This window comes from Vanessa tameamea, chromosome 5 (genome assembly GCF_037043105.1).
Source record: "Vanessa tameamea isolate UH-Manoa-2023 chromosome 5, ilVanTame1 primary haplotype, whole genome shotgun sequence".
NCBI lineage: Eukaryota > Metazoa > Arthropoda > Insecta > Lepidoptera > Nymphalidae > Vanessa > Vanessa tameamea.
Genome location: NC_087313.1, coordinates 10,140,222 through 10,165,819, shown reverse-complemented (window position 1 = coordinate 10,165,819; position 25,598 = coordinate 10,140,222). Strand labels below are relative to the sequence as shown.

The 25,598-nt window shown below is 32.6% G+C and overlaps 1 protein-coding gene across 14 annotated transcripts; it reads left to right on the top strand.

The window, feature by feature from the left end:
- The first annotated feature begins 328 nt into the window (after window positions 1–328).
- On the top strand, window positions 329–25,598 carry LOC113392567 (dynamin). Of its 14 annotated transcripts, none has more exons than XM_064220996.1 (19): window positions 329–563; window positions 2,803–2,876; window positions 3,762–3,911; window positions 11,540–11,743; window positions 12,175–12,367; window positions 12,859–13,068; window positions 13,225–13,432; window positions 13,610–13,747; window positions 14,140–14,297; window positions 14,580–14,686; window positions 15,131–15,318; window positions 15,851–15,970; window positions 16,218–16,232; window positions 16,813–16,851; window positions 17,650–17,859; window positions 18,257–18,491; window positions 18,933–19,083; window positions 21,051–21,176; window positions 24,200–25,598. In XM_064220996.1, the coding sequence occupies exons 1-19, from the start codon at window positions 400–402 to the stop codon at window positions 24,261–24,263; spliced, it is 2,754 nt and encodes a 917-aa protein (XP_064077066.1). In that variant the 5' UTR covers window positions 329–399; the 3' UTR covers window positions 24,264–25,598. The 14 variants fall into 14 exon arrangements, with proteins under 14 accessions (XP_064077066.1, XP_064077064.1, XP_064077070.1 ...); XM_064220994.1 differs by having other exon boundaries at window positions 14,140–14,309; XM_064220995.1 differs by lacking the exon at window positions 329–563 and adding an exon at window positions 1,228–1,546.

Genomic DNA, 25,598 nt, shown 5'->3' with positions numbered 1-25,598 from the left:
GATTGTCGTTTTTCGAATATTAAAGCTACGTAAAGTTGACTCAATGAATAATCATTTTGTTGAGCAGCCTGCATAAGACTTTAGGTAAATATCAGTATATCAGTTATAGTATTCAATATCATCAGTATCAGAAAACAATAATTTTTTATCGATTTTGGAATCATACTTTATTTTTATTCAAGAAATTGTAATAGTTTGACAATATACATGTTATATATGCGTATCAGCTATATAATTCCAATTGAGACATTTCAAGTGAGATAGGTATATGTGTATTGCCGCTCACTAAATTTACGCTTGCGCATTTTAAATATGTGCCATATTGATGAAAGAAAATCAGTAGGCGACGACCTGCGGGGAAGTTCATAAATCGAGGAGTATTTGAAGAAACCGGCAGCCATGGCCGGGAACATGGGGATGGAACAATTGATTCCAATTGTGAATAAGCTTCAAGATGCTTTTACACAATTGGGTGTCCATATGCAACTGGATTTACCACAAATAGCAGTTGTGGGTGGACAATCAGCAGGGAAGAGTTCAGTATTAGAGAATTTTGTGGGCAGGTAAGATTACGTATATATAACTAATACGTTTTTGAAGCAGTACACAATATATTTTTTTACGTAATTGAGTCTAAATTTTTTTAGGTAGTTTAATTTTTAAAAAAAAAAGCTTGTATATATTACATAGCTAATAATTTAATATTTATAGATAGTCTGTATAGTTGTAAAGAAGCTAATCTATATATTGTGTAAAAAAAAAACCTAAGTCACGGTCTTACCTACGCAACAAAAATTATTAGTAAAACTTAAATTGCTTACAATTTAACTAAACGAAATTTGATGTGTAAAATGCAATTACATGATAATAATGGGTGATTTTTCATCATGCTTATTTTTATACATATTTTCTAGTAATTCATGTCATAATAGTAACGTATTACTGTCCTATATTTACTGCGCATGTCACACCTTATTGATTTCTTTATTCTATAAATGAAATGTTTTTATTTATATATACGATACCGTTCAAGATCAGACAATAGTTTAATTGAAAAATTAAAGCATATATAAATTTAAAAATGTTATAGTTTTAAATTATCTTCCTTGAAACTTTTAAATTAAATGAAAATCTTAAAAATTGGACACAATGGGCATGTTTAAATTCAGGACCTAGCTTGAATGAATAGCATGAACCGTCCTATCGACTGTCATTACACTTAATTGTTATCAGTTTGACAGAAGAAACGGAACGTAGCGTTACCATAACCACCCACCAACCACCATATTGAAAAATAAATTAGTTTATCGATGATGTGAAGTATAGACGATGAGCAAGTAATCAGAGATTTAGTGGTGTTAAATTAATGTAAATAAGTTAAAATGGCTGGAAATTTTGGAATGCAACAGCTAATTCCCGTTGTAAACAAATTGCAAGATGCATTTGTTCAAATGGGCGTGCACATGTCCTTAGATCTTCCTCAAATTGCAGTTGTGGGTGGTCAATCCGCTGGAAAAAGTTCTGTGCTAGAAAATTTTGTAGGCAGGTAAGAGTTTTTGTCAGAGAGAAATAAAGACGCTAAATAAAATCATTTTCTACTAAGAAGCGATATTTATTTACGCTTCATTGTTAGATATTAAAGAAAAGATTTGGTCGTTATCGATTTTCTATTATTTAAACAAAAAATCTTTGTCAAATATCAAGAAAATTTTGAGCTATGGTATTCGAAGTAGTTCAATGAGATAGACAAGTCTTTACAAGATATTTATCTTGGTAAGTAGTGGGTCCTTTGTTTTGCGTTGCGAATAATAAATAAATTAAAAAGTTAGGTACATATTATGATTAAAAAGACCTAGATTAAAAAGCGATTTTGTATTTGCAAGAAAAAATCTATATCTTTCATGAAATGTAAAATCTATTGTTACTTTTCTGATACAAATGTCAGGCTTTATATTTGAACATGTCTTTTTCTGACACAAATGTCATACTATGGAATTGTAATGATAGAAAGCTGTAATAAATAGAATAATAAATATTATGGGCCATAAGTTAATTAAGGACAAGCATTTCTTATTTCTGAACATAATATTAATTTCAGGGTTTAATAAGAGGTATACAGTGTATATAGAATGAATGTACATAAACATGAGTCATATTAAACAATAATTAATTATGGGTCTAGTAATAGTCTAATAATTTTTCCTACAATCAATTATTGGAATAATACATAAAATGTATTTAAAAAATAGCACATCTATGAATAAAGTTATACTTCTATTTTAAATGTGGAATATGTTTTGTGGAATTAAACAATTACTGTTTAATGCTTAACAGTAACATATTTTCACAATATTTATAATAAACTAGCTGTACATGCAGATTTACCTGTGTTAAATTCATTAAACTTTTACCATTATCAGACAAACCGTCAAACAATCCTCAAACCTTCTCCACAAGATATTTCATCTAAAACGGTTTTGCTATTTAAGTGTAAAGAGGTAACAGACAGGGTTACCTTTACATTTATAATATTAGTATATGTAGATATAACTTTCATAAATTCTATAGTTTTACTTTGTAATTATATATTGAATGCAACGGTGATGCCAATTCTAGTAGAAATAATATCTATCTATCTAAATGTAATTAAAACAATTGCTATCCCTTTCTCACATGTAGGCTTAAATGGTTGGCATACTTTTTTTTCCTGTCAAACTATGATAATGTGAAAAAATAATTTATGAATCAGTTTCATGTTATGTAAGTGTTTGAACATTTATATTATATAAAATGTTGTTACAGAGACTTCTTGCCTCGTGGGTCGGGCATAGTCACCAGGCGACCCTTAATTCTGCAACTAATACATTCAAATACAGGTATGTACAATCAATATTTTAAAAGTATTTAATGATATTTTTAAAAATTGATTTATTCTAAACAATTGGTACAATTTAGCTATATTCACACAATAAATCACAATTTTGTTTAAATTTTGTAAGTCTAAAATTAATATGTCCATACATTTATTTTACAAAAAGTATTTATTACTGCATAATTTTAAAGATGGAAACCAAGACAGATAACTTGGGACAAACCTTAATGTCTGTTTGGTTTTATGTAATAGCTGTTGCTATTTTAGGTATATACTGAGCTGAGATGTTAGTATTTCGTGTCTATGCTGAAATGAGACTTCAATATATTTTTCAAAACATATAAACATGTTAAAGAGAAAAAGAATTAAAGATAATTATTTCAAATGCAATATTCATGCTAGACTCACGTTAACCTTCATCAGCATTTTGAATGTTAAAAGCAACTAATTGCTTCTTGCTATTAACGTAATAACCACCATCCTTTGTTTGGTCTATTTGAAGACCACTGAAAGTTATAAAGTCAATTAAGTAATTTAAAATGTAATATTGGATTCTATAAAAATATTTTATATCATACTTTTAGTATTTTTTATATATAAAATATATCACTAATATATTAAGGCAAAATAGCAGTGAATATCAACAATTTATAGTACATAAAAGTTTATAAGTAACACCTCTACCTAAAATATATAATTTCGTTTGATTCTAGTTTTAGTTCATAGTAGATAATTTTTATAGGTATTGGTGTAAGAATCTCATCATTTAAATAGGCTAAATCGTGAATATTCTTGACTATATGTTTGTAATGTTATTTTGTAAACATAAGACATTCAAATGATGAGTATAATATAAAAATGTAGACTAATATAAATATTGAAATCCTAGAATATGCGGAATTTCTCCACTGCAAGGGTAAAAAGTTCGTCGATTTCAATGAGGTGCGAGGGGAAATCGAGGCAGAGACGGATCGCATTACAGGCTCAAACAAGGGCATCTCGCCTGTGCCTATCAACTTGCGCGTCTATTCGCCAAATGGTAAGTCCTTTGTGTCGTCACTGCTCACAACGCACACTTAGTTTCTAAGGTCGTTTGCGTATTAGCCTTTTTCCTGTGTGCTACTAATTATCTTTGGATATAGATGGTTAGAAGTAAAAAAAAATTTTTCAAAAAAATGTGTGCAATAAGATTTTAGAAGTGTGAATAAGAGTTTGTGTTATTATACAACAATAAATATAATTTGTGTTTGATTTTTTTTTTTAAATGGACATGATGGATGCCTAACAGACATTATAGGAATTATATAATTCGATACAAAAAAACGTATACCTTTTTTTTATTTTTAAAGCCTTTGCATAGTAAAAGTTTTGAAATTTCGTTTACGATGGTTTCCGTAAATTGTAAGTTGCAACACACAGGATAGTGATAGCGGGCACCTATCTTCGAATTGAATGGAAATACGAGATAAACTAGTATTATATTTTTAATTGAATATTTCAAATATTTACAAGACGAAATCGTGATTGTACCCTTTATCTTTAAGATTATTTCAATAGATTAGACAAACGATGGACTAAAAACGTAATCTTACGTGAAACTACATACTAGATATTTCGCTCGGCAAATCTACATTTTGTTTACACAGTATGGTTAACAATACTTTGATATCATTCAGTTATGTTATTGACTTTACAATAATTCGCTTTTATTCGGATGTTTTATAAAGAAATAAATGTTTCGTAAGATGTGATTGTCTAAATGTGAAAATTATTAGTAATAATAAAATAAGCACCTAGTATAGAGAAACTTTATCAAATGTTTTTGAATTTATTTTGTTAAAAGGAACTGATAAGATAATCTTACCTATTTTGTCAGTAATTATAATATTCATAAATTCTTATTTAAAATTTATTTTTGTAAATATATTGATTAAATAATAATTAGTTAATTTAATATAGCATTAAAAAATAATCTAAAGTGGCCTTATATTAATTACTATAGTATCATATTCCGAATTTAAATTATTATAAAATATAGAAATTAAATACTACTTTTTGTAATTTACAAACTTATTTACATCTTGGTGGTTGTAAATAGGAATTAATAACATTATTTAAATCATAAAATTAATTCGTATAGAGTTATTTTCATATGAATGTTTTTTCATCATACCTATTACCTATTTAGTGGAATTGAATTTAAATTACTTGAATTACTTGTGCCTGCAGTTACACTGGCTCACACGCCCTTCAAACCGGAACACCACAATACTAAGTATTGCTGTTTGTCGTCAATTCTTATATCATTCTTAACGATTATTGATTGAATTTTTTTCTCGTTATGTTTGGATTTTAATATGAAAAATTACGTGATTATGTAAAATTCATCATTCTCTCCGGTCTAATGAGACTAAGGGAATGGAGATTGCAGATTGTTTGCCTACATAATTGTGCTCATCGTTTACCTATTGTCTATGCCAATGGTAGGAGTAAAGTTAAATAAACAACGATGAACTTGCATTGATATGACATCATTGGTTGTGATCTAAAATAATCTATGGGAAGGTTGTGAAAAAATGCCATTTTGATTGACAGCGAAATCTTCGCAACTATAGAAGTAAAATTAAATTGGCAGATAGTAAAATTAAAACTAGTTAAGTGGAATAGTGTTTTATAAATAAACTAGCGGTTGCCTGCGGCTTTGCTCGCGTGGAAATTGATTATATTATCTACAGAGTAATTTAAAATATTACGTTAATTTAAGACCTCTTTATATACTACAATACCACATTTGTGGTTCGACTTTCGTGGGATAAATTCACCAGACTGCTCGTAGAGCTCACGCTCGAACAGACTATTTAAAACTGTCCATGAGAAAAAAAGTCTTCTCTTAGGTCTATTCCGGCTATTTTAAGGATTTGACCTTATGCTTTATTAATTGTCACGACGAAGCAGAGTTTAAGCGCGAATTGTACTCTTTTGAACTTGAAAGGGATATTCTGATGGTATTAGGTGGTCTTAAATTCCTCAGTAACATTATTGGCGCGCCAATATTCTAATTTAAATATTGACGGACTTCAAGACTAACCTATTTACGAAATTTCAACCTCTATTTCAACCCTTATGGGTAGAATATCCAGAACGCTTAAATATGTATCTCCTCATTTTAATGAGTATCCCAAAAATAAAGTTTCATGTTTCTAACTTAAAAAACGACGGATTTCCATACAAACTATCAACCCCTTATTTCACCCCATTAGGGAATAGAATTTCCAAAATTCCTCTCTTAGTGGGTGTCTCCTCAATGAAGCGATCCTAGTCACCAAACGAACGTTTACGCTCGGTGATGATGAATCAGTCAGTCAGGACATGTTATTTTATATATATAAATTTTTGTTGTAGCTGCCATGAGGTTTACCGGCATTTTATATATAGTATATTATTTGCGCAATCCCATGTTCTTTCTGTACACCAATTTCTATAAGGACCGGTTCAACAGTTCTTGAATTATAGTGGGACATACAGACAGACAGACAAAAATTTCAAAAATTTCAAAAACTGATGTCAGTTAGCCATAAAACGAATATTTATGACGAAATTCGACAAAAAAATGGAGTGTACAGACAGACTACAGATTTATATAGTAGTATAGATATAGACATATTAATCAAGAACCTTGGTAGTGCATATTATAGCAAAGTTATTAGCAAATCAAATTGAATATGTAAATCTAAGGTCTGTTTATCTTTACTCCTTCTTGTATGAAAGATAGTAAAAGGTAGTAAAGTATAGTTAGATTGCTAGTCGCCATTGAGAAAGGCTACCGAGTTCGAAATCGACCTGGGGAACATTACAGTGTAAGCAATGCTTATGTCCTTCAATGGGATGAACATAGCAGTTACTAGTGATGCCCTGCAAGTCACGATAAATTGTCTATCAGTGTTGACTAACTACTTCAGATAAGTCTGGTCAACGATATGGTTTGTTTGCTTTAATACAATATTGATAATTACAATCGAACGCTTCAATTATCACCGTTAGATAATAATCTTACGGTGATAATGGAAGCGTTCGATTGTTTGAAACAATAAATAATAACAATCCTATATAAACGTACATATATTGAAACATTAACCATATACATTTCATGAGATATATAAAATATATAGAAAAGCTACATAGATATTTATGTGGGAGCACCAACAGCGTCCTCGAAATGTTTCTAGAAGATTAGATAACCCATTCGAACCCAACCCGTTGTAACGAACCCCATAATGTAACAATATATAATAATATTACATAAAGGAATTCGTCATTTGTTTAACGTGCTGAATTAACGGGATTATATTTATATTTTTAAAATGTGTTCAGATAATGTTTTTTTTTTATTGAATGAATTACCGCGTGTTTGTGACCTAAATAATCATTGAATTTCTACAACGCCAAATTAAACTCGAATTCGTTATTACTTATATTTCATTATTTATTTTGCTTTTATAAAAAAACATGCGCCAGGAGTCATTCCAAAAGTTGTAGTTGTTGCGATTGTAATTGTGTGGCTCAATTATCCTAATTAATTTTATAAATGAGAAAGTGGGTTTATTTGTTTCGCTATCACGTTTTAACTACTCTACCGATCATAATAAAGGTTTGCATGCACGCTATCAGGGGTACAGAAAAGGACTCGCTCACCTTAACTCACAAAGGCTACTCGACGCCGGCCTCACTCGCCGAGGAAGCCGCGGGCGGAAATTAGTATATAATTTTGATATTGGTTTAGTGTAAACCCGCCTGGGTACCCAGTCATCAGTTCGTTTAAAATATTTACTATGATGAAGTCATTAAAATGATGTAATTAATTATGAGTCGACCAACTAAATCCTACATTCTTACTTCATTATCTTATCTAGGTTTTGTATTTAAATTAAAATATGACGATCATTACATTCACCAGATCATTAAGCAAATACTTAGTTTCTTTTATATTTTAGTAAATAGTAGCTGTGTGTATGTTGAATCTGAATATCACGTCATTACCGTTTTGGCGGATTATTGAATGCAGCCTGTGAACTCCAAACTACGAACGTCAACTCTGACGCAGAGGACTATGAATTTTATTATAAATAGTGCCCGACCTAAGATCTAGTTACACAATTATGTTTATATAAAAGAACAGTAAACAAGTTTTTGGTTTAAAAAAGGAGAAAATATAGTGAAAAAGATCTTTAATTCGGTTTATTTTTCATATCCAACCGCATCCATCTTTCGATATACAATGTTAATTTTAGGCGTTTTTTTGTAACTAAAAATTACCGTTTTCACATTTCAATTTGGACCGGTACTTTTAGAGATTGTTTAATAAACGCATGAGAAAATATACATGGAGCGTGCGCTAAGATATATTGAGTACGAACGCATAGATGCTCGCTCCATATCGATTGAATAATATTTCATTAATAAATAAATATAATGGAATCAAACTTCAATTTTACTAAAACGAGATCTCTATTATTTAATAGAGGCCCAATTTATTAGTATAGAAAGTGATATATAAATACAATCTATACCTACTCTATAGTGCTCACAAATAATGTAGCATTCTACCGGTAATTATTTTTTAATTAGATCATTATTTCCCTGGATTATCCCCTATATACAAACAAACAATTTTTACCGCATTATAATATTATTAGTATTAGTATAGACCATACGATGATACACTTACTCATTATTGTTAAAGATAAAGCGATTACTATGACTAAAAATATTGCCGTCGTGAAACATTTATGTGATCGACGATTCTTCTATCAAAGATGATAACACTGTTTAATCTCTTATAGTATACAATCTTAAAATACTTTACACATGTGTAGAAAAAGATACCATTAAAATTTATATAAATTTATATTTATTTTTTATTTTAAATAAGTAGGCAGACTGACAAATAGGCCATCTGAAGAGATAACCAAAGACATTGGTTCTGTTAGAAATATTAACCACCAGCGCCGACAACTTTGGGAACTGAGAAATTATCTGTATCTGTAGTTAAACTGCCTTACTCGCCCTTTAAAGCGGAACATAATAAGTACCAAGTTTTACTGCATGGTAGCAAAATATGTGATGATTCGGTGGCTCATACCCAGATGGGCTTACACAAACACCTACCAAGTAAACACTACTATATTGATTAGTATGTTACTACAGTAGCACTAGCTGTGACATATTCTGCACCTGTTTTTTTTTAAACCTAGAGTGTTTTAGTATCAAATAGTACCGATTAAAACGAAATATTACCAGTCAACGTCCACAGCAATATGATTTATTTTTTATGACATGATTGTATTTGTTTTAATATTATCGCAGCTTGCCTCAATTCATTTAACTACATCCGGCAGGAAATAATTGCATAATTAATAGTTTAATATTTCAATGAATTCATTTAGATTATAATATCACATGCTGTTTAATTGATTAATTAAATTAAAATCATACAAACACAAACTTTAATGTTTAAAGGAGTAAAATGACTGATAATATTATTTTGAATACAGTTTATTTTGTAAAATTGTTAATTAATTTCTTATCAAGATTATCTTAATTCAATAAGCCTTACTAGTAACATCTATAAAACGTAATGAACAATATTTTTGAGTAGTGAACGATTAGTGTAGTGGTTAACTGTCATCCGAAGTCATCAGCGCGTGAAAGACATTGCCCTTATCGAAGCATTTGACTCAACTCATACTATTTTATAATTTTACAACTTATTAGCTTAATATTTTAAATTTTTATAGTTTCGTAATAAGCGTAATTTCAGAAGGAGGATAGAATCCATCCATCTAGCTTAAGGTTTAGTTCAAAATCTTGAATCGGACCATTATTGCATCATTTTGTTTGTTTCAAATCAAGTAAATCTCATAGACGGTCCGGAATTACAGTTGGCATTGTTACACTATCGTGATTTCGTTCCGGTCATTTTTGCCACAGGGAATGCTATGAGTGGCGTTTAATCTGTCGCCTAATATGTTGTATAATATTCGAAATAAATTCTTTACAGATAATACGACTTAGAAATAAATATTTTATTTTTTTATAATCGGACAGTATCAAAAATTTTGTATATTTTCCACCTGCTGTGCTTTTCTAGAAGAAACTTATGCCGTAATTCACTCATAAAATCTCAAAAACCAGTCATATATATCACTTTAAATGTTTTCATTAATGTGGTCAATGACGTGATTTTTCTTACAGCATTGTTTTACTGGCCAAGTATAGAAGCTTGGTTTTTCATGAGGATAATTTCGGCTTACTAAAATGATTCTAGTAATAATAAATTTCTATAGTGATTCCTTAGTAATACAATTTATTTTCAATTCTGTAAATGAAACCCATGTTTAGTTTTTTCAATGGAAGTTATTTAAATTTCAGGTCAAAGTTCTCTGTTAATAAACTTTTGGAAACAATACCTATCTGATGTTTTCCTATGACTCATTCGGTTATTCATTTGTCAGATTATTTGATGGAAAATATAAATAATTTAAGAATCTTACTATCAATATTGAGTTGGAGTGTTATAAGTATGTGTCATATCGAAAGCAATGTTATGAAATGTTTTAATTATATAATATGTAGTACGAGCTGGTTCTTCTTGTGACCATGATCTATAGTAATATTTTTGTAGTTGTTGTTGGTTGGTTTACTTGGTGGTAGGGCTTTGTGCAAGCCCATCTGGGTAGGTACCACCCACTCATCAGATATTCTACCGCGAAATAACAGTACTCTATATTGTTGTGTTTCGGTTAGAAGGGTGAGTGAGCCAGTGTAATCACAGGCACAAGGGACATTACATCTTAGTTCCCAAGATTGGTGGCGCATAGGTGATGTAAGGAATGGTTAATATTTCTTACAGTGCCTTTGTCTATGGGCGGTGGTGACCACTTACCATCAGTTTGCCCATATGCTCGGCCGCCAACCAATGCCATAAAGAAAAAAAATATATATTAAATTGTTGTGACGTATCATTTATTGATTAACAACGAATAGAACGGTTATTGTTTTTGTTAAAATGTGTGAAGCTGAAACGGGCTATTATATCCTTCAGGTTTAGGGGACCGGGCGTAGGTTTTAGGTATAAAAATAAATGTTCTTAAATCTGTTTTGTCGTGTAACATAAGTCGATTATACAAAATCTTGGGTTTTATACTTTTCAGTTTTGCTATCGGTTACTATTTATTTAATTTAAGTTTTTAATTTATAAGTAAGATACCATGGAAACTATAATTTAGCAAAATATACTTTATTCAAGAAGGCTTTTGTAAGCACCTTTAAATCATCATTCGTCAGGAATATATTTTGTAGAACTTATACCGGCCCTCTCACCCTTGAATGTACTAATTATTGGAAGAATATATGATGATAGGGTGGTACTCACACAGACTCATCTCCAAGTTTGTTAATTAAATACAATTAAATTAATGTAACTTATCTTGCCTTGAATTCAACAAATGCTAACATTTATCGTCATATCGTCTATAATATTTTGTTGAGTTATATAAAAACATGTCTTTATTAATGTTTTAATCTGAAAAGAACATCTGCGGAATATTATTAAAGGAACGAATATATTGTCCCAGGAAAGATTTATTGATTTATCAAACTCTTTTTCAGTTCTCAATCTTACGTTGATCGACTTGCCCGGTTTGACGAAGGTGCCAATCGGAGATCAGCCGGTTGATATCGAACAACAGATCAAAGCCATGATATTCCAGTTCATACGGCGCGAGTCGTGCCTCATCCTCGCCGTCACGCCGGCTAACACCGACTTGGCGAACAGCGATGCCTTAAAACTTGCCAAAGAAGTAGACCCTCAAGGTAACTGTATCAATTACTAATGCAATCGTGTCTTTAAATGTTGCGAGATTACAAGTATTTGTATGGATTCATGTTGCTATCATTATAAGACATGATAGTCATACCTTTATTTTATTTACATATGTAAGTTTTATTCGTTTGAAAAATAAAAGTAGTGTGCAGGTATAGGTAAATAATATTTGGAATTTGTATCGTTACTGATTTCATTTTACTCTATCAAACATCTAGACTATTGTCATGTCAAAACTCCCGCATAGTGTGACCCCTTATCTCGTATTTGTCTTGACCGGGAGTTATGTTTTGAGTTTAGATTAGTATTTTTTTCATTAAACTTATTATGAGTTTTACCTACTAAGATTTCTGCTACCCGAATATTTACAAATAAATTTGATTGAATATGTAATAGATATTAATTTGTGTTAACGTACTAGGTCTTCGTACAATCGGCGTAATCACAAAGCTGGATCTCATGGACGAAGGAACGGACGCTCGTGACGTACTGGAGAACAAGCTGCTGCCACTCAGACGAGGCTACATCGGCGTTGTCAACCGTTCACAGAAGGATATCGACGGAAGGAAGGACATATCTGCCGCGCTCGCGGCTGAGAGGAAATTCTTCCTCAGGTGAGTGCGTACATTTGACGTTTATTGGGGGAATGAGGATGTAGCTTGTTATGTGCCAGTATCAATTGAATGCAATGAATTAGTATGAGTTATATTTATTTCGTATATTAATAATTTGATATGTCATATAATATACTTTTAGTATTTTTTGAAATATTAATCGTTTCTCATATTACCAATCGCCACCAACCTTGGGAACTAATATGTTATGTGCCTTGTGTCTGTAGTTGCACTGGCTCACTCATCCTTCAAAATATTTATAGAATATATGATGAGAGGGGGTGGTACCTACCTAGCCCTAAAGGCTTTGCACCAAGTGAATACATAACCATTTTGTATTTGTAGGAGGCTTTTATATTTTTTTCTTAATATAAATGTTTGTTAACGAAATGTTAATTATTCGTCTTAAGAAATAATGTTTATGTAATATGCACAATCAACTTCCACGCGCCAAAGGAAAAACCATAACAGCTCGTAACTATATATTTCAGTCATCCATCATACCGACACATTGCGGATCGACTGGGCACCCCGTACCTGCAGCGCGTACTGAACCAACAGCTCACCAACCACATCCGCGACACTCTGCCCGGCTTGCGAGATAAGTTGCAGAAACAACTGCTCACCCTCGAGAAAGATGTTGAACAGTACAAGCACTTCCGACCAGACGACCCATCCATCAAGACCAAGGCTATGTTGCAGTATGTTTATTGTATTTTTTTAAATATATTTGCTTATAAATTTAACTATTTCATTAAATGGAGATAAAAAATCTTGAAAAATATATAATGAATGTATTCATGACAAGGAATACATTTCAAATAATTTATTAAAATAATATTTATTCCGCTAACTAGAATGATCCAGCAGCTACAGACGGACTTCGAAAGGACGATCGAAGGTTCTGGATCGGCACAGATAAACACGAACGAGCTCTCGGGAGGTGCGAAAATAAACAGATTGTTCCACGAACGGTTCCCATTCGAAATTGTTAAAATGGAATTCGATGAAAAAGAACTGCGTCGAGAAATTGCATTCGCTATTCGAAATATTCACGGTATCAGAGTGAGTAATACTATAATTCATGAAACATATTCATTGAAAATACATATTAAACATTTTAATGAGAATGAAATCATCCAATTGCAGACCATGAAAGAATATACTTTTGGTTTTTAATTAATATTCTATTTCTTTTCTATGTTTAACGTTATGGGTCATAAATGAAAATTGTTTTTATAGGTGGGTCTTTTCACTCCGGATATGGCGTTCGAAGCGATAGTAAAGAAACAAATCGCTCGTCTAAAAGAGCCGAGTCTCAAGTGTGTTGACTTAGTCGTGCAGGAGTTGTCGAATGTCGTTCGCGTTTGTACAGAGAGGGTGAGTGTACAAATGTTAATACATATTATATTATTATTCCTCCTGAGAGCAGACACATAGTTCACAAAGGATGAAACCATACACTAAACACACACTTTTTCTTGTCAGGTTTGTTTTTCATTTATTTTGAGCCAAACAGTTAAATTTACATTATAATTCTCAACACATTCACGTTGATTTTATACACAATGCAGACAAGTTATAGTAAAATTATAGTAAAAAACAAAATTGCATGAGCAAAAATATTACTTACCTTTGTGTCGACTAAAAGAATAAAACGGGTCCATTTTAACACGTCATGAAGGTCGAAGAGCCAAGAACGTGTTAATAAATCATTCGAAACACGCAGATGATGCGCTAGCCACGTCTGAGCCGCAGGTGCATGTCCGCAGATGTCGCGCTACCCGCGCCTGCGCGAGGAGACGGAGCGCATCATCATGTCGCACGTGCGCTCGCGCGAGCAGCAGTGCAAGGAGCAGCTCGTGCTGTTCGTGGACTGCGAGCTGGCCTACATGAACACCAACCACGAAGACTTCATCGGTTTCGCCAAGTTAGACATACCGTACACACACTTTGATCGATAGGTTATATTTTATGGCTTCCCCCTCTTCGGTTAAATCCAAATCGAAAAATGTAAAGGATTTATATCTTGAGGCCCGATTGATGGATACCGCATCCATGTACTATCATATACTATCGTATTTGGAAATCATTGCGAATAATTCTAAAAGATATATTAAAATATTGGCATTAGAAAACCGAAGAGCTACTGTAAAAAATAGTACTGAACTATTTATTTTGAAATAGAATATATATTTTGTTTTAATTTTAGCGCACAGAATCAATCTGAAAACTCGGCAAAGTCAGGTCACCGCGCACTTGGCAACCAAGTCATCAGAAAAGGGTACATGTGCATACACAATCTTGGAATCATGAAAGGTGATATTTAAAGGACATTTTTAAATATTTACGTTTCTAGTTTAGTTTTCAGTATATTATATACATTGAACTTCCCTAAATAAATCAATTTCTTCTTTATTTATCTACCTCGTTGGTCTTGTCTCGTGCATCCCAAGGTCCAGGATCCAAATAGCAATATCGGGCTAATAAAAAATTGTAGAGTTTTTCTGTCACAGTTAGGAAGTGGAAGTGGTGACACTGCCCAGTGTTACAATTTTGTGCCGCGAAAGGCTCGTAAAACCGTTGGTCCTGTGCCTGATCTCTCTTCGTTCGTGTGCTATTGCTGTTCTAGCTAATAATGATAGTGAGGGAATAAAGAGTGCATGCAAAACATCAGTTTATGCCCACACTCCTGTATGCTTGGGCGATTCCTGAGCCATGGCTGAAATTCGGTCAGATGTACTTTACACTGAGTATCTATAGGTGGGTCCCGTGACTACTGGTTCGTGCTGACGTCGGAGAGCATCTCGTGGTTCAAGGACGAGGAGGAGCGCGAGAAGAAGTATATGTTGCCGCTCGACGGGCTCAAGCTGCGTGACCTCGAACAGGGTTTCATGTCTCGCCGGCACATGTTCGCTCTCTTCAACCCGGAGGGCAGAAATGTCTACAAAGTATGTCCTTGCCAGATATTATTTTTTCTTAAATTAATTTTATAAAGGCAGTTGAACTATTGAATTAAGAACTGAGTAGGTTCTTGGGGTAGTGTCGCATTGCGCGACACTTACCTCAAATGACGCGAGACTTCAATCGACATCACTGGTCGTCAACATTATATGTTATTTGAACAGAAGACTAATCAAAACCCAAACAAGATCTGTTATCGAAGATGTGTCTCCAATGAATGTCAGACTGGTAGATTAGTACTCGCACAATAATGCGACTCTAAGTATTAAGCTGTTTCTTAATTGCCTAAGATTATTTACTATTGTTTATCAAGCTTACAAAAATAGATTTTGCTGTTTGAAATCACTTTTCACACTGTAAAATAGTCTGTTGTTTAATTTCTGCCCTACATATGTATATGTGGCCTACTTTTGTAAGAGAGATGTGATAAAAAATACTAATATAGTTTGTAACATCACAATCAATCACAATCTAAAAACAATATTTTGCATTTATAGTATTTTTGGCATGACATTGCAGGACTATAAGCAGTTAGAGTTATCATGTGAAACTCAGGACGATGTTGACTCTTGGAAAGCATCTTTCCTGCGAGCTGGTGTCTACCCTGAAAAGACTTCAGAAGCAGCTAACGGTGAAGATGTATGTATATGTCACGTTATAGTTTTATTGTATGCCTGTTTTTCTTTCTTCTTTACCCTTTTACCTTCTTTTTCATTTTTCCCTTTATATAAAACTTAGCCTATCTAAGCAGTGTATTGCTTCATAAAATCAACTATTAAATTCTTTAATATATATTTCTATAGAAATATGTACATATACTTTTTAATGCAATGTATATGTCAATGTTAAGTTATCCAATGATTTATTGTTTTGCCATGCCGTACAGAGCGAAGGAAATGAGGTTTGTCAATGAAGGCTTTTTAACTTGGTTTACATGTTTATCACTTATCACATTTTCACATAATATCATGACATGTTATCTTGAAAGTGGATTTCAAGAAGATATCGTTAAATTATAATATCAATATTCGAAATTAGTAGACAATTCATTTTCTTGAAATACATTTAAGAAAGATCAAATGTAGAATAAGGCATGTATACTAATTTAAGTGTTGGTGTGCCGCAAATATCACGCTAATGTTGAAGCGTATTCACATACACATAAATTGCAGTATTAATAAGATGATTTGTTTTAACGTGTTGCTTTAAAAAAGATCCTAATTATGTATTAAAGACCAGAAAAAATATATGGTACGGTATCCCCTATTCCCTGTGTTACTTTTCGTATATTTATTTTCACAGCTTTTATTTGGTAGTTTCAAACTGTTTTGTAGTTTCTAGGGCAGTTTTAACATTGTGTTGCGTAGAGTTGTTTATGATATTTATCATAAAAAGTTTCGTTTAGTTTACAAAACCAGCATGTGAAAAGTCCGTTTTGAGTTTTTCTTCTTTTAAGCATTATGTTTTTTTTTTATTTTTAGTTATTTCTGCCTTTCCCGGGGTTGGGTGGAAATAAAAGAGTAAGTCAATGGTATTTCGAAGGTTTGTGGTTTGATTGAAATAACTAGGGATTCATATAAGGAATGCAATAATGATCTCTGTTTCATTTTGAAGAATAAAAATATGAAAACTTTTTTGAGATTCGTTTACTAATATTTGGATTTGGTGAGTACCGCGCTAACACACAGCTGGTTTATGAGTAGGTGTCGCTGGTGTTGTTATTTTTAGGATTAATTTAATAAGCTATTAATACTAACTGCCTAATGCATGTAATAGTACTGTAAAAACTTAGCTCAAAATGGTTCGAATGAATAGTATTATGGATTTAAAAGCCTGATGCGTTGATAAAGCTTCCATTTGATCATCTCATTGTTTCAGTTATCATATAATTTTAAAATAAACAGCCATAGTGGTACAGTAGTGCTCAATGCTTTTAGAGGACCAAAATTTGTTAAATTCTAATTACTAGAACTTGATACAGACAACAAAACAAACACAAAATCAACATTGGTTTAAAATATCAACACAAGAAAATAATGAAAATGAGTTTCTTTAATTGTTCCATTGTCAAATATACTTTTTGAATTATATAAATTATTCATAGGTACATGACATTAGTATTAAATTGTTTAGACAACATTTTATGAACTTTTATACAGTGTTGTTGACATTGTGACAATCACAATTATTTTGTAAGATAGGACACATGCACTTTAACTATTGAACAGATTACAGCATAACTGATACATTGAACTGGGACACTCCGGATCCTCATTAAATATAAAAAAAAACTAATATCTTAATATTTTCTATTCTAGAGCTCGGACACGTCAGGTACTAGCAGCATGGATCCGCAGTTGGAGCGCCAAGTAGAGACCATTCGCAACCTTGTCGACTCCTACATGCGCATCGTGACCAAGACCACACGTGACCTCGTGCCCAAGACCATCATGATGATGATCATAAACAACGCCAAAGATTTCATCAACGGGGAACTCCTCGCGCATCTCTACGCGTCTGGTGATCAGGTATTTACAAAGTGTCATTTTTGGCGTTAAAAAGTATGCTTTGTTGGTAGAATATGGAGTCCTCGTGACCCGTAGGCACTGTATAAAACAATAACCAAACACTAATCGTTACACCTTCGATGCCCCGTCATTTATAAAAATACCATGATTTGGCCCTATATTTTTACTGGCTCATCCATCCTTCAAATATAAAGTATTGCAGGTGATAACTGTTTGATAGTAAACAGTAAGAGCACTGACATGGGTATGGTAACGGCGTAACGGTGTATCAGGAAAAGTCTCGTAATTGATAAGTATATTATAGCTGATATCAAATATAATTATTTTTCTTTTATGATAATTTAAGAAACGCAGTTTTCAAGACTCATATTAATATATAATCGATCTTCATCGGTAGTCTCAAATGATGGAAGAGTCTCCGGAGGAAGCGCTGAAGCGCGAAGAGATGTTGCGCATGTACCACGCGTGCAAGGAGGCGCTGCGCATCATCGGGGACGTGTCCATGGCCACCGTCAGCACGCCCGTGCCGCCGCCCGTCAAGAACGACTGGCTCGAGAGCCGCCTCGACTCCAACCCGCGCCTGTCGCCGCCCTCGCCCGGCGGGCCCCGCCGCGCCGCGCCCGCGCAGCAAGGTCTGGCCTATACTCCCGAATACGTCCTAGTCAATTGATCAATCAAAGAGACTTAAGTGCTGATAACGAGACTTATACCGAGTTCTAAGATATTCATTACCCAGAAAATTTACCCGGACGTAACGTCTAATTATAGTAAAATTTCACATAAAACTAGACAAAAAGTTACATTACGACTAATGAACTGTAATATTTTATGTATATAAGATAGGCACACTAGGACTTATTTTTAAAGTAACACTGACAATAGAATACTTTCATCAATAATCGCATCAGAATTTGATCATATGGTTGAGGACCCTCCATGTTTTAACCGGAAAACAAGTTGGGCGTCGACTATTGACATTCATTAACATAAGACAGTCGTACAGAAATGAAAATATAATGAACAATTCGACACATAAAAGACATAATACAAGCGAGCAATCCATTCCCGCGCAGGCTCGCTGGGCCAGCGCGGCGCGCCGCCGGTGCCGGGCGGCGCGGGGCGGCCGGCGCCGCCGCTGCCGTCGCGGCCCGGCGGGGCGGCGCCGCCCCCGCCCGGCGCGCGCCCGCTGCCGTCGCAGGGCCTGCCCGCGCCCCTCATACCCACGTGAGTACGCGAGTAAACACATACAACGTATCTTAGCATAAACACATTATGTGATAGATCTTTATATTTCGTTGTCATTATTCCCAAGTGGACAACGGATTCTATTGCAATGAAGTAGAGGCACCAGAATGTTATTATTAATTTAAGCTCTCTATGATAAAAAAAAGCATGAGGTCCTTCTCACCCGACCTAACGTGGGCTGTACTAGGACGAGGACGGAAAATGTAATGTCAGGAGACAGTATTTGTTGATGTAGAGTTGATAAATACTGTAAAACGAGTAATAAAATTCAGATGATATGTATTTATATAAACGCTTAAAGGAAATTAACATCGCAATAAATATTTCACAATTTGTTGTGTTCTATTATCCACAATTGCTAACATTACTAGTATGTAGTATATTATCTTATTCGCTTGCTTTTATGTAACAAAAATTTTTAATGGGTGATGTAACAGCCATAATGCAGTTTGTTTGTAGGACTTGTTTTCTACACAACTTTATAACAATATAATACTTTCATTATAATAGTAAAATAATTTATTATAACTTATAATTCCACTAAACTTTCCCTAGAATTAAGTTGGTTGATAACATTACCCTTCGCTAATATCTTTTTTAATTATAATGAAATTATAAAATGGTATTTTCATACTTGGTTTTATAATATATATTACCTTTTTTAATTACAATAAACAGTGGTTTGCACAAGTTAGTCTGATAATTTCAAAATTTAAATTTACATAGATATCATTTTTTAAGGCAGATCACTTGCGTTGTTCAGTATACGCCCACCGCTGTATAGGCATGTGTATTATTAAGGATATTAGCAAGGTTCCAGTAGTGTGTGGTTGTTCGCAGACGGCGCTAGGACCGCGGACACGGCGTTATAACATAAGTTACGTACGATGAGGTACTAACTGACGAGCATGTTAACTTAGTGCAGTTAAAAACATTAATTATTATTTTTTAACGTTAAAACGACCGTAGGGGTCGTCATAATGCTTACTTATGTATAGTTATTTTTATTAGCACTTTGATCTTATTTAGAATTTGTAATGATTATTATATGTTCATTATGTGAAAAAATGTATATTGCCAGCTATGAAATGTTTTGTAATAAGTTAACAATCGTTCAGTAAAGATGAAAAAAAATTATACAGAATGTTATACAAAATATTAGAAATTTAAATCATGAATACTTATGATACGTCTGAAAGATCGTTGCTTCCAAATTTAAATATTAGTAACAAAATATGTAGGGATTAGATTGTAGTGACGAACGATAACTTTTTCTATGGACAGCTGTATGAAATGAAAATTATTACATTATTTTTGTTTATCTACAAGTTATTTAATCTATAATTGTTAGTTTTCTTTTTTTGTAATTATAAGGTTGTGCTTTCATCGAAGAGCTGTCTTTGGAATAAGTATAACGTCATTGTGTATTTAAGTAAAATATACTCCAGCACTTAAAATCTTATTAAAAACTTACGATGTAAATTAAGCTTACACTTTAAAATTATTTGTTCCGTTCGGAATTATTGGTGTTTAATATATTTGTTTTACGTTCATGTAATATAGATGCACTGCATGTCTAGTTGTCACTAATGTGTGTGGTCTTCAGATATTTTTTTGATCGTTTTAATATTCGAAAAAAAAGACTTATTGTAAATAATACGACACTTTCAACTATTTTTATTTATTTCTATAAGTTCAACTATATTCTTTCCGCAACGAGACACATTCACAGTTGCCCTGTAAGAGCTCGTAAATAACTCGTCTTCGTCACATTCCTACGCTTCGTTATGGCAGTTACATTACTCAGAAAAAATCTTACAGAGAGGCTGTGAGACGATTATATCGATTCTATCTATTCATTTACTCCGCCCAGAAGTCCTCCTCCTCGCCCACCCTGTCCCTAGACGCGATGTGAGTAGTAAAATAAACAGAAGCACCTGAACTAGACGGCCGGGCCCGGGCGCGGCGACGCAGCTGCCGCCGCACGTGCGCCAGCAGATCAACCAGGCCGTGGGGCAGGCCGTCACCGGCGCCGCGCTCAACGAGCTCAGCTCCGCCTTCGCCAGATTCAAGTAAACGCCGCTCGGACCGCACCCGTGACGCCCCAACGCTTACTTTGTTTCGTAAAACTCTTTCGAAACGTTTTCCGATCCGCGGACCTCGCGGTATCGTGAAACTCTTCGAAATAATGAGGTCGCTGAGACGACTTCACTCTCCGGAAGTGAAACGCTTTTGTTTTACCTTCTAACATTTGTGAACGTTCCGTCGTCTAACAGCTTTGTGTTGTATATGCAATTGTTAACTCTCGAGCTGAAAATTCGATTCTCTTTAACGATTTTGAAGTGCTCTTTGTGAGGGCGTGACTTTGTTCGCTCAGAAGATGTGTATGATTTACTATTACATTTAAACTACAGATTCGAATTTTCAGTTTCACGCTACCTTTCTCCAAATTAATGAAGTATTTTTTTATGGTTTTGACATTCCATAAATATTACAGTTGTAAAGGCTTAAATAAAGATATCGTTTTATTGCATTAAATTGCAATACTACTTTTAGCTCTAAAATGATACTAGACTTATATTTAAGATAGTAATTTAGTTTAATTTAACATTTTCAATATATTAGAATGTGATATAAAAAATCACAATGTTACCATAGTCATAAAAATGTGTTACATTAAAAATGGATTTTAGTTTCTTTGAAGATCACACACCGTTGACAATCAATGTTTTTAGGTAAGAGTTTCGAATCGAAGAATATTTTTATTTGTATTTAAAGTATTCCTTAATTTTAAAAATTCAATGTGCACAATATATATGTAGACCTAATAAACTTAAATAAGAAATATTGAGGAATACAGTTAGTCAGTTTTAGTGTGTGCAACGATTGTAAAAATAATTATATTCTTTGCGAAATATATTTATTCTCGTACCGATAATTCTGGCGCCAAAAATGTTTGAAAAATTTGATTCTAAGAATGATACAAAAAAAAAGTTCAGTATTAACTGCGAATTATTCCTATGCAGTGCTTTAGGATATTATTAACAATTATACGATGTTAATCCTTTACAGGATTGTATTTAAGGTGTCCGCTCTATATCGTAGGTCTGTAACGTTTACTTTGGAAGTAAACAGTAAAAGTATATCCAATGGCTCGAGGTGTTAGATGTAATACGGATTTAAATAGATGAGTTTGTACGCACGACGTCACAACGTCCCGGATTGCAACAGATTATCTTTGAAAGCATATCACGGTATTGTTTGTAAATGTTGCTAGAGTTTTACTCGTATTATAAAATACTTCAGAGTTCTGAAATAAAACTGTCTTAATTCATTTAACTGACATGATTATTTTATTTTTCAAAAGCTTAACAGTTTAAAGTGTAGCGATTAAAAAAAAAATACAAGTTGTTAAATGAATTCAAAATAGTTTTATATCAATATGTACTCTTGAATACCTAAGGAATTATTAAATATATTTGTTGATGTTGCTGCACATGACGATCTTGTCGTAGATTTAGATGCGTAGCAAGAATGCATTACTCTACGTTCACATTGGTGTATAGGTGTACCAGTAGCTTAGGGACAAACACTGTCTCGTATTTCTCTTTTCCGTCTCTCGTAGTGACGTAAAGTTTATAAAGTTAATACATTTGCGCAAAACAATATATTCCAAGCTTGTCTGTTATTGTATATTAAACAAAATTTTGGATCAGTGTAATCTTATTGTAGCTAAACATGTGTAATGCAGTTAGATAAATTAATCACAAAATGTTGACTTTACAAATTTGTATGTAAATGAATTGTACTTATGGCTAAGACCAAAGCAGTTGTCTCGTGTCGTTGCTGTTAGCAATACCTTTGGTCAATTATTAGAATGTTTTATTCATGGTGATCCATTATGAACTCGTTATTAAATACTTATTACATATAAAATAAAGGAATTTTACTCTTGAGAATTATCATCACTTAGAAGTTTCGCTTATATCATTAAATATCGACCAATTATTTATCGTTCATTAGCTACGCAGTTCTTCTTAATTCTTAAAAATATTTTTCAACATTATTATCATCAGACGTCGTTCCATATGATTTTCCCTACCGATACTGACTGACGGAAAGCCGGATTATGACGTCACAACACAGTTCCTACATGATTTTGACGCTCTAGCTAATTCATTGCTCTTATTGATATTGACAAAATTATATGAAAGTAATGAAATCATAAAGTTTTGCTCTCTTGTTAATAGCGTTAGTACCATCGAAAAAAAGGTATAGCCAGAGATTGTTGGATTTGATATAGTTTATGAATATTGTTAATCTTATGCTGTATAAATAGAGTAATTAAATGCTATATGTGTATTCAAGAAGTTTGATTTGGTCCAGTAGGTGTTTACGATAATATATTAATATTATACTGCTAACGAAATCATTTATTTAATCATCCGGACAATGAAATTAGGTAAGCCAAATTTGTGTGTTACGTATATTTCAATACGATAATACTATTTATTACATTCGGTATCTTCGTTATTGCGAGTCTTGACTATAACAATTAAAACGATTACAATAATATGTATGATCTTATTGAAATATAATTTGGAAATAATACAGCATGACAAAAAATTAAATTATAATGCATGCTTTTATATACATATGTCGCTTATACATAAGTTACTGGAATAGTCAGTGCGTGCCTTGTTAATTATATTAGTAAAATAGATATATAGGTTTTATATAATAATAGTAAACATACATTGGATACTCGTGTAATTCGGTCGTTAAATAACCGCAACCATATTTAATCTAATATACTTTTGTGTAGATATTTAAAAATGCTTCTGAGAATATGTGCTTACGTTAAAAATTCGAATTTAGCTTTATGCTTTTCGCATGTACATATTGCATTGATGAATAAATAAAATGTGTAATCAATTTATTCGTAATGTTACGCACAAAATATAATTTAATGTGTAAATTGCTTTTTATATGCACATTCTCATTATCTCTTATTTATCGACTTTGCCGATGTATAGTTTTACTGATTTTTTTTTAAGATACACATTAATTAATTATATCTTTAATATGTTAATAGCCGACCAGTGCCAAATGTGCCGCCAAAGCTGCCCGAGCGACCGCAGAACGGACGGCCATTTTGAACGCGATCTTCGCCGCCATTTTGTGATAAGCTGCGCTGTAAATAAAACGTCTACACCTAAGCGTATTGCTTTATTGCAATATTTAGTGTATAGCATTGCTTTTTGTTAAAATCGTCAGATCAGCGCTTAGCGACGCTAAGGGTTTCTAATTTATTTGTATTCATTAATTTAAAAAACCTTATTGCGTATAATGAAAAGTGTTTTGTATGTGTCGTAGTGAATTTAACGATTTATATTGTGAACATGTATTTCAAGTTAAGTAAATGTAAATTTAATTTCAAGGCTATGTAAAATATATAATTTATGGTATTTTGTTAAATCGACGTTAGAAACTTCATATAAATGTGTATATACGTTAAAATAAGTAGCTAGACATTTTATCTTGTTAGAGTAACCGATGTTTATAATTAATTTTGTAGGTAGCTTGAATTAAATAATTTTAACGAAGATACATAAAAGATTAGTCAAAATGATATTTTAAAAAAGTCTTTTGTGATACGAAAAAAGGTGCTTGAATTGTTTTCAATAACACGCCTTTGTGAGATTTATATTGTCTAAATTCTTTACTGATTTTTAGCATTTAATTTACTCTGCCGTGTGTAAGACTGTTAATAGAAGTTCCTTTCACTATTTTCAGATCGTGCAAGTACTAACTATAGCTAATAGAAATAGGTCGTAGTTCCATTCTTTAAATAAATCAAATAAAAATAATTGTATTTAAGAAAGTATTATTCGTTTCTTAAATAGTTATTTAAAAAGAATGATCAAATAAATTTTAAATTTTCTCAATTAGCTGTGACAAGTTTGTTGATATATAATTTTTCAATGACAGACCTAATTAGAAGTATTTTTGAGTTATTGTTACAAAGTAACCGATTATATTCCGTCCAGTAGAATTTACATAACTGTTAAAAATAGAGGAAAATTGGATGTTAGTTATTTTTTTGATTTTGAAGAAGTTGATAGCATTTATATTCTTGCACGATCTTATATAAACTAAAATCGTATTATTATAAGTTATTTCATAATAGTAAGGAACTAACACCGATCTTATACTCAACATTTCTTGGTTAATATATATTATAGACATTAATGTTCAAAAAGATGAAAAGGAGTTGCTTTACTACGTTAAATGTGCCTTTTTAATCAACTTTCAATAACGTACCTACGAAAATATATTATTAGTCTCTTATTATCCAAACATTCCTTCCACTCGTATTGTGCACGCGGCAGTAAGTGTACCTTTTTATGTATATAGATGTAAAATATATGTGACCTGTTTATACATGTGTACATCCGTATACAGATTGTAATAAATGTGTACATAAAATATTA